Raw genomic sequence first — 11034 nt, 5'->3', positions numbered from 1 at the left:
TCTCTCTCTCTGTGTGTGTGTTTGTGTCTCTCGCTCTCTCTCTCTCTCGCCCTGACATGCAGGAATTTGAGCATGAATTATACATAGCAACACAGCAGCCTTCAAGCGGGCCCTGCTCTCAAACCAATAATGGGCAGCATGACAACAGCATAATGAAGTGAGCCACTTGACCCCCACCGAGCCGGGGAGCCGTCACACTCGGCATTTGCATCTCAATGATGCCAGGATTAATGGTGGCACTGCTCGGAGCGGCAGACATTAAAAAATGAATCAACTATTTTTCACAGGCAACGAGAAGTTCAGAGAAGAATAAAGTTTGTGTGGCAGGAATTTAGAGTCTGACTCGGGGCGTAAATGCAATAAAGCCTGTTTTATGCCACAGTTATTTCCTCCTGTCTCACTTCACTGATTCACTCAGTTCTGATTTATTACCTGGATAGTGCAATCTGGCATATATTTGCATTACTTAAATTTCAGTTGCATATTAACTTTAACTGCTTTTCATGCTCAGAAAAATGCCACAAAAAGGATGACAGAAAGATCACCAATATGTTTTTAATATGAAAACTTTCTCAAACTTTAAAGTCGAGATGAAATGAAAATGACAAAACATATTTTACACCTAAAAAGTATGCCAAACTAAATTTCTTTGAATTCTTCAGTTCTGCCAGCTCCCTCCCTCTCAGCAAATTTAAAAAAATGCATCATAGACCTGCAAAGAACAGTGACTTTAGGGGGCGTGGCCTTGAGACTGACCAGAGTGACTGGCAGACTGACCACAGCAGCGTAGCAGAAACAGCGAGCTGCTATTAAGAGCTAATGAGCAGCGTGTCCGCGCGGGAAACACAGAGAATCGGCTGGAGATTTTATAGTCACTCGAAGCTAGCGGCTGTGTTGTAGCTGAGCTAGCGGCTCAGAGAGGCTAACTCTCCGGTATGTGTGTGTGTCTGTGGGGGGGACTGTCAGTGCGAGGAATCAAGGTAGGTAGGAGGCAAAGGTTGCACAACCTTTTGGTTCCTCTGATTGAAGAAAAACTCAACTGTTCGGAGACACCAGTGGGACGTTAAGTTACAGAGCACAACCAAGATCATCATCATAAACTTGAGACTTGAGAGAAACAGTTGATGGTCCAAACCATGCATTTGAAGTCGAGATACCCCAACTTTTAGTCCTTGGTGTGGAAAAACACCAAAAACACAATACAATTCCCATAATGCAACTATCTCTTCATCAGACCCCTTTTGCCTAGTTAATGCTCACTTCTTCAAAACACCATACCCACTGCAGTTTCTAACGCATGCTCCCCATTACAAATGTACTCTCCAAGACACACAGAGATAACCCTGCTGACATCACTGTGACATCATTGCTTTTTTCAGACTTCACAAAGCTCCTCCAGAGCCACAGCGGACCATGTACAACTGTTCTCACGGGTTGAGTTGTCCTTAACATGACCAGCAAACTGATTTGGATGTGTGAAAATGGGTGGAATGCCCTTTTAAACAAACATTTTCTTTACAAACGTACACCTCATTCCCAGTTTACCACTGGCAGTGGCTGATAAGCACAGAGTTGACTCTGTCTCAGAGTTCACGGAGGGTGTAAAGAGCAAGACAGGCCTGGTCTCCTAGCAACATCCGGTGAGGGATTCCAGTAATGAGACAAGAGGACAGCATCCTCTTACTGTGCACTGAACCAGATGCAACTAATACCTCAATTCAATGTCTTTCAGGGCACAGACGGGGAGGGACGCAGGAGCCCTGACTAGCACATGGAAGCTTATGGTGGGCCGATGTTTGTCAGCAGTGCTGAGTTAGGACCCAGTAAGGATCTTTCAAAGCTACAGGGACATATTTCTTTGTTCTTTTCTGTTTCTGTCAATGAAATGCTAAAATAAAATGGAACCACTGATATCAGAAGTTAACATACATTTCATCCTCATAATAACCCCTTACCCTGAAAAACAGCTGAGCAGGTATTTGCGCATTATGGTGCTCATATGACAAACGTTATATGAGCTGAATTTTTCGCTGAATAACCTCATTCGGCGGTAAGGCTCACTAATCCAGCATGTGGGAGTGACAGAGTTGTATTATAAAGAAGGGCTTTACCTACGGAGTCTATCTCTAGCAGCCGCTGGAGGTCGCTGATGCTGCGGATCTCGCTGCGGGAGAGGCGCTCCAGCAGCTCCCGGGGGAGAGGGGACTCCTGTGGGAGGAAAGTCAGTCGATGAGCCGCTTTATTGGGTATGGAGATACAAAGCTGCGCCTGTTGGTGCGTAAAGAGCGCAAAATCATGCAATAATCACTAATTTTCAAACTTAGTACCTCAGTGTGGGCAAACTTGCAAACATATATAGTTTTAATGGACAATACTCGTGCCTATCTGCGCCACAATAGTTATTTGTGCGTAATTACGCAGAGCGAATTCACCTGTTGCATGTGCCGCGGTTATTTTATATTTCTGTATGAGTATATTTCCGTGCGCCTTACCTCAGCAGCGGTGCGTAACAGGCAGAGGCAACCGGCGAGGAGGTGGTACAGCGCAGCTCTCATCTCCTCTCAGATCCGCTGCATAGGCACCAGGATGAGGCGAAGGTCCACTGCAGGAGCCGGGTTCTCGCTCCCTGTTCTCGGGAGCCCAGAAACATCCCTCGGGAGAACTGGCCACCCCCACGACCTCAATGAAAGAGCGAGCCAGAGACCCTAAAACTTGAGGTGATGTTTAAACTCCGGAATGAACAGCGATTAAATGATAGAGCCGAGATTGTTCTGCTCCTGCATTCGGCGTATGCCACTGTAGTTAAGAGAGGAGCTGATTTCCAAAATAATGTTAAAACGAACGCAAAGCACAAGTGTAAGTCCGAGTTGCAGGAGGACGCTCACAGTTGCACAGCCTTTTGTCCAGTAGATTGAAGCATCAAACAATCAAACCTAACTGAGGTCAAGTTGATGTTCAGCAGCTCATCAAAAGAACAGGTGTCCAAAGGAAAAAAAACCTCTCTTTTACATTCACACATCCGGCCATATCCATCACTTTGTCCTCAGTGTAATCCCTTCAAAATCACACATTTGTGCGTCTTGCAGCGGTGGAGCAGCTTGGCACGTTATATAGGCAAATCATTTCAATTGGTTAAATCTTTTTAAATTGAAACTTCCAGAAATAACCAGTTCTGTCCTGAAGCCGCGGAGGAAAGGGCAAACGGCATCAACGAAACCAGAAAAGAAACTCTCCACTCTGCAGCTCAGAGGAGTTTGATGTCAGTTCACGTCAGTCGTGTGAACTCCGGGGTGAATGAAGTCGAGATGCTTTCAGTCACAGGATATAGCCGTGCGCGTCCCCGTGGCACTTAACTGCGAGCGCGCCCTACATAATAGCCTGTAGGCACATTGTAGGAGACTCGTTTGTTTCTGAATACCACAACTAACTGCTCAATTTTATCACATATTACAACTTCACACAACTTTTCACTCAACTTTTTCCGAGCAAAATACTGGAAGGAAGTGGGGAAATGTTTTATGATCCTCAGATACATTTACATATGTCAGTTTGTACTTCACCTTTGATTTTCATGATAAATAAAACAATTTTTAGGATAGGGTTTTGGAGTTTATTATACTGATGATGATGAGGATGATGAGGATGAGGATAAACTGTAATCTTGTACACCACTAAGGACTGAGTCAATGTCTGATAATTAACTGTCTGTATAGAGGCTAATAAAGAACCTATACTAATTTGTTAATTATTTGCTCTGATAGTCAGCAGACCCACTTCTCCCCGAAATTATCCTCCTTAACAACTAACTCTATAAGTGTGTGTGTGTGCGTGTCTTTGTGGGAGAGGGGGGCAGGTTACTGTGTCAGTGTTTAATTGCTGTGTAATAAAGCTCATTAATGAGTGTCCAGACCAGAGACTGGCTGCCCTGAGAGAAAATAAACGAGTTTAGGTTTGTCCAAACAAGAGCCTTATTTGACCCTTAGCTGACATTGATCTCTTGTGGTTGTCGTGCAGCAAAAGTGTAAGTAGCGTGACAATTTGTACAACCCCAAAACCTCACCACACCACTGTTCACACACAGTACTGTCTGTTCTTTTAACCACAAAGACAGAAATGACAAACAACCTGAAATCGACTAAAAGTGCACTGATAGATGATCGATCTCAAGGAAAGTTTCAAGAACACTGAAAGTTCATTCTCAAACATCCATTTCTACACCACCAGTGTTTAAGGGGGGTGGAAGTCAGTACACATCAGGGGAAAGGCAGGACAGACCTTAGATAGATCACCAGTCAGTGAGAGTTCATCTACTTACTGAAATGAAGGGAAATCAATGGCCACCTTGAATCTCAATCTAAAATAGGAAATAGGATAGTTATAGTTCGCAGTAGTGTTAAATATTTGTAATCTTTAATTAATGAGCATAAACATGTAACAGCACTAAATAGGACTATGAACTGAGTCTGACTAACTGACTAAGCGAGAGTCTGTGACATTCAAAACAGTTGACATTTATCCGTTTCTTTGAGTTAGTGAAGGACATTGTTGACGGAATGTAAAAGACTTTCCAAAGCTAAAGCTTCATAAAGCAGCACTGGAATCTGGAAATCCAGCCTCAAGCATTCAAACATGCACGTACACATTCACTCTAACTTTCTCATGTACTCACACATGCTCACCAATTTACCCAATATCCTTCATCAGTCACACAACACACACACACAGTCATTAAAAAATAAATGTAAAAGACCAAGAGAGGAGAAAAAAATAGTGAAAGAAAGATGAAAAACTGAAAGAGAGAAGAGATAAAAAGCTTGTTGATACTAAGATGAAGCCTATTTGGATGAAAGAAAACAGTGGAGTGACTGTGAGTATGTGTGTGTGTTGGACCAAACACTCCACCAATTAAAGCCCATTTAGCCTGACAGAGGCTAATACCATCACAACAGAAATCCACCTCTGTCTCTCTCCCTCCATCTCCCCCTGAATGGCTTCAGTGCACCTGACACACACACACACACACACAGACAAAGCACCGGAATGATGGAGGGGAAATGGGTCAGAACCGATTCGGATCTTGAATGGCGACACACTCGTGCCTTGATGCTGTCACTTCCTCCTGGCAGCAGCTCTCATGCGTCCCACTTGTTCTGTTCCGTCTTCTTCTTTCTTCCTTTTTTTCCTCTTCCATTGTAGCTGTCTGTCTTTCTCTGAGTCAGTCAAGCTCCCTGCTGTCAAACTTTCAACTGTGACTGTTACTGTTGTAGAGACTACACTAGCTAGCTGGCGCTGTCTGAAACCCTGTCCTTTTTGAGAGCTTCACTGGGGGGTGCCAATGAATGGGATGTGGCTTTAAAAGTTTTCTTTATGTTAAATATGTTTTGTGTATATGTGTTCTTTTCATTTATCAGATATAGTCATCTTTAGATTAGATTTTTGCTATTATAACACTGCAAACTTAAATATTGCAATAATTTCATGGTTCTGTAAAGTAATGTTTCTGCAATTATTATTATTGTGATCTAAAAACCCCTGGAGCGAGAGAAAGAAAACAAGCAATAACTACAAATGTGTTGAATTATGTATACTTACATGCCCATATATGCACAAATATTTATATGTACAAGCCTACATTAATACGTTCATAGTGGTATGCCAAAAAACACTTAACAAGTACAAAAACTGCAGGCAACATTTGAACACACACAATGTCTCTCTGCTGCTTTTATCATTCTGCTAAGCTCTTCCCACCAAACCCACAAGTTGAACCCGAGCACCCATAGGCAACTGCCCAGGAAAAGCTCATTCCTCATAGTGCTCGCTCTCCACGAGTGTCGCCAAGACCCTGGTCCCCTCCCCTCTCGCCACGACACCCTGTCTGACCCAGTCTAACAGCGGGGTGAGAGGCTAGTATGCCTCTTGATATGAGTGCCATGGCATCAAGCACAATGAGTCCGCAACCTCGGTATGGAGCCGGGGTGTGATCACACACGTGTTTTGTAGTATATGCTGTTGTTGGCCAAGGAGTGATGGTTGATTTTGTTTGCAAAGCTCCTCGTGAAGCCGCGTGGCGGGAAGATATTGAGCCCGACTAAGAGAGAGCATGCGCAGGACAGAGGGGCTGCCAGTGTGTGCACTGCGTTAGAGACTCTTCCTGGCTCTGATTGGTTGTTTTTATTCAGCCACAGTGGATTCTTGCAAATGCCAAAAGCACTAGGAGCAACCAGAGGAACATGATTTCTTTTTTTTAAAGATTATCTGTCTCAGGTACTACTCTCAGGATATAGTGAAAGTTTCTGCAAATATGGCAAAAAAAAGTTACCTTTTTTCAAAGTTACCTACTGCAGCTTTAAGAGAAATGTAAAGCTATATAAACATTCTGCAGAGAAACGTCTTTCAAACGTTTCTAAACACTCCATGCCATCAAGCTAGATATAGTGCTGTCCTTAAGTTCCTCCTCGTGTTAAAAAGTGTTCTTCCAAAAGGGCAGCACATTGAATTAACTTTTTTTACACAGTCTCTTTCTTTTTTTTCTCCCCACATAACTTTCCAAGTGGAGTAGATATTTTATAGAGTTTATTTATAACAAGCCAGGGAAAAGCTTTTATCACTTTATTTCTTGTATAACTTTTCCAGTTCTTTTCCTAGAAGCAGACTGATGTAAATGCATTATGCACTATACTGAGTGACCTTGCTCAGGAGCACTTCAGCAGTGTTTGGTACACTCAATACAAACAGCCCTCCCACCCAAACTGCTGTCCCGTGGGAAAGGAGAATATGAAAATATTAGAGTCAGATTTGGGGAGGAGGGTGTTGGAGATATGAGCACCAACAAAAAAAGAGTGAGTGTTTAAGAGGCAGAGAGGCTGTAAAAGTTAATCCAGCAGGGGGATAAAACTTTTACAAGCAGGGTGGGGGTTAAGGGCTATCCCCAAATTTATTCACAAAACCAAGCACATGTTGGAAAAAAACATTTATACACATTTTTCCTCTCTTTGTCTCTGCAATCCATCCAACATTAATTATTAAAACCTTTTCCAAAAAAAGTCAGAATGGATTTCACCGTTAAACCAAGAGCTAAGTCCACTATTGGACACCGGCCAAAACCTATTGTGCTACGCATGAATGTTTGGTCAACAGCCAACTGGAGACTTATCCTGGATTACCATCTCAAATATGCCGGCATTTACCTACATGTAATGTTACCACCCCACCACCCCCACCCACAGTCCCACCCGTCTGTTCATCACAGGCCACAAGGCTCTGAGAGAATGCTTTATTTAGGTCTGTTTGGGAAAAAGTGAAAACACAGGGCCCTTGTACTGTGTGAACTCGTAGTCATGAAGATAGAAAGCCAGCTTAACTGGAAGGGGCATACAGTAAGTGCTGGACCTCCCACCAATCTGAATCAGATTTACTCTAAAGACTAAACTATAAGCACTCAGACAGCACATACCTGCACAAGTGGTGCACAAATTTCAAATTGTGTTAGTTAAATAAAATATATTTATATTTAAAAGGTATTAAATATCCAGAAATGTTTAATATTGCATCTGGACCTTCAGTGAAACACACATGGTGATATAAAATCATGGGATACAGTCTTGTTTGTGCAGTATAATAAAAAAATCTAAACTGTGTTTCAGAATGGAACAGTATATGTGAGTGGGTTTAGTAGGTTTAGTGATTGAAATCAAATTTGATTAAATTTCTAAAATGTGTACATGGCTTAGTGAATACAGTGAGGATATGGAGACTGTTGGTCTTACAGGAGAGGATGAAGGCTGAGGATAAGGGTTAAATTAATAAATTAGATCTCAGATCACATTTTTTGGAAATGGAAACCAAGTTTTTGCCAACTGAAATCCAAGCGCACACCTCCTACTGTGCTTACGCTGCTAGCTATACCTGCTAATGGTCAAGTGCAGTTTTATATGATGGGTGGGGTTGGTTAGTCATCAAAATTATTTTTTACAGGAAGATCAAAAAAAGGGATTTTGTCATAAAAATATAGATTTTCTCTTTTTTTGACACATATACAGCACACATTTGACACAGGGACACAGGATTAGAACTTGGAAAATGTATTTGTCATTTTACTGTTGAGAAATAATTCCCAAATCTCCTCTTGGATCAGGATCCAAGCGCAGCATTTCACAAAATATCCTAAAATATCCAGGGTCAAACACAATCTCCGTAGTGGAGGTAATCAAGGCTTCCAACCACCCACATAGGTAAAACAATTGCTGCTTTCATACACATTTTCACACATTATTTACTTCTATCCACACCCCAGCACGTGATATCAAAGTAGGAGGTTTTTATAAACTTTAAAGGAAAATAGTTGCTGCAACATGACTGAGTGATGCATTCACAGCGGATACAAGGGGAACATCGCAGTTAGTGTGGATAATGCAAATATAAGCTGTGAGGTGTGTTATTCTATTCTATATTCTAAAAGACATCTGCAAAATTTTGGAGGGACTGATACCCTGGTAGTGTATCCTTGAGGTCAGACAACCAGGCTTGTGATCATAAGGTTTAGTCTCTCAGCCAGCTGGGAAACAGAAGGGAACGATAACTCAGTGACACTCTGTCCTTCACCGGCAACCTCTGAGATCTCAGGTGTATATGTGTGTGTGAACGTGAATGTGGGCTGTGTGAAGAAGAACAGTTAAAACCGTAAAATACATTTATTTTGCCCATATCCCGTTATAGGAAAACAAAGAAGTATAAACATTCAAATTCAGAAACACTCTCAATACGTGAACTAAACAGAGGAATGTTTGGAACGGACATATCTCTGCCTTCTTATCTGAGCCTTGAGACAAAACATCTCAGCGCTCATCCTGCCTGAGTACTTCCTGTACTGTTGTTAACATCTGTAATCCATCTCTTTGTGTTGAGATGGTAAAGACAAAGAGTTGCTTCCACAGCAAGACAAGAAAGTGAAAGTAGCAAGGCATTGACACACACAACAGATTTAACGCTTAACCGCTAAAACAATACTGATTATGAAAGGAGCAAATGAGGAAGTCTGGAGCGACTGAGTCTGCGTAGGGACCAGGGAGTAGGTCTGGGTGGATGAACGGGTTAACAAAACATCGGAACGCTGCCAAACCATGATCTTTCCTTAAATCTAAACAAACCTTAACCATAGCTTTATCAAATTATAAAACATTTAGTTTTCTACACTGATTTGTTGCAGTTTTGGAAGGCACAGACAAATAATGTACTCTTGTCGATAGAGGAAACACACTTGTGGTTCCACTGGGTTAGGACACACAATGTATTTTGTATTTAGTCATTTAATTTGGAGGACTTTTTGCATTTCAGCCAGGCAATATTAATGCAATAATTCATATATAAATGTATGTTTTACTGATCACTGTTGCAGATTGATACATACAACACAGTTTAATTCAGTCACAGAAAACTGCCTTAACCTCCGCTTCAGATGCTTCATTAAGACACAGAACCAGTGGAAAACCTTTCTAGGACTCAGATCAAAGTGTGGAACATTACAAAGGCAAAAGAACCAAAACGTCTGGTAGTACTAATGGCGAAGGTGAGTTTCATCTTGAGTTTTGTAGCTTAATATTTAATAATTACTAATTGAACTTGGTATTATTGCCAAATAGTGATTCACTCTATAGCCACTTCACAGAAGCTTGGACTTTGCTGGGAAATGATGCGTTTATTGCAGCAACGACAGAAAAGAAAAGCTGCAACTACCGCCAGATGGAAGAAAAGAGCAGCAACAAATGAAACATAAACAGAAAAAAACACATGGAAAGAGACCTCTGTTAAGACACTGCACACTGTTGTGCAAAATGCCGCTACACAAAAGCCATTGCTGTAAACATTGTTTAGTTTTAAGCAGGACTAGACAGAGCAGCAGTAATCTAGTGCAGTATTTGCATTCACAGCAATACATTAGACATCTAGAAGTAAAAGTATTTATTTCCTCCCTAATTTGCACCACGTCTTCCTCCTCTGCTATTTCCAGCTCTCTTACATATTGTAAGATAAGCTTTGGTCTCACCTTCTGTTTTAAATTATCTGCCCACTTTAATTTTTTGGATTTGGTTCCCCTGATTTTCCTGCCCACTTGCTACCAGCTGTAAACCTGTCTGAACATTAAGCAAAGCCTCATGTTAGCACATCATAAATCCCTCAAGAGTCAATGTTTGAGTCCAAGTCCAGTCCATTTTTACTTTCAAAAGCAGTAGCAGTGATAGTAATAGTACCAGAATTCTGAATTCTTTCTTGGGTATTGCTATAATTCTTTCCATTTTGCTTGATAAAAAATAGTTTAATAAACCACAAAAATAACCATTAGATTAGAGTTTCAATCCATGTTACTTCATGCTCTGATCCCTAGGTAAGCCTTTGACTTGGAAGACCTTTTGTGAAGAGCAGAAGATAACAGTAGATTGGTGCTTATGTCTGTAATCTGACCATTGTGATGTCAAGAATAAACACAGGAAAAGATTTGTTTGGCCAAGACTATTCAAGATCTTCATATCGCATCTAATATGCCAAAATGCAGTATCCACTTCAGGATATCTAGAATGGAAATGGAATCCATTTAAAGACATAAATCTTTAGAATTTGTAAATAAAAGTGAAATGTGTCCAGAAAGCCACTCAGCCTGTGTAGTTTTTCCTTATTTGTCCAGTTGTTCAACACCAGGTTAAAATGAGACATTCCAGTGAACTGTAGTTGTAAAATTGAAGAAATGTCACAAAAAACTTAATTTATCATCACAGGCCAGTGGGGAGTCTGAGGTATTTAAAGCTGTCCGCCATGATGTTACATGAAAGACAGAGAAATACATTGTTTTACTTGTGTTTTTTGTGGTTATTAACAAATGAATGACAATGACAATGATCAGTTATGTTATAACAAGTCAGATAAAGCATCTTCACTTCATTTTCAAGCAAGGGACAAAAGAAATGTGTGATGTGATAATCCAAAACATTTCGAAAATTTGTTTGGATTTGAATTGTCTTCTGTGTCCCAAGTTTGACC

General features: G+C 41.1%; 1 protein-coding gene across 1 annotated transcript in view; it reads right to left on the bottom strand.

The window, feature by feature from the left end:
- LOC118326387 (platelet-derived growth factor subunit A-like) overlaps positions 1–3304 on the bottom strand; it is a 12938-nt gene extending 9634 nt beyond the window's left edge. Inside the window, exons 1-2 of the mRNA XM_035659368.1 lie at positions 2493–3304; positions 2112–2208 (exon numbers count right to left, since the gene is read on the bottom strand). Coding sequence (XP_035515261.1) covers positions 2112–2208; positions 2493–2555 — 160 coding nt within the window. The 5' untranslated portion in view covers positions 2556–3304. The remainder of the gene's footprint in view (positions 1–2111; positions 2209–2492) is intronic.
- Positions 3305–11034: the final 7730 nt, after the last annotated feature.

Source organism: Morone saxatilis, unplaced genomic scaffold (assembly GCF_004916995.1).
Source record: "Morone saxatilis isolate NCDOM2014 unplaced genomic scaffold, NCSU_SB_2.0 Contig17, whole genome shotgun sequence".
NCBI lineage: Eukaryota > Metazoa > Chordata > Actinopteri > Moronidae > Morone > Morone saxatilis.
Note: the sequence above shows the minus strand (reverse complement) of the source record. Positions and strands in the feature narration are given on the sequence as shown.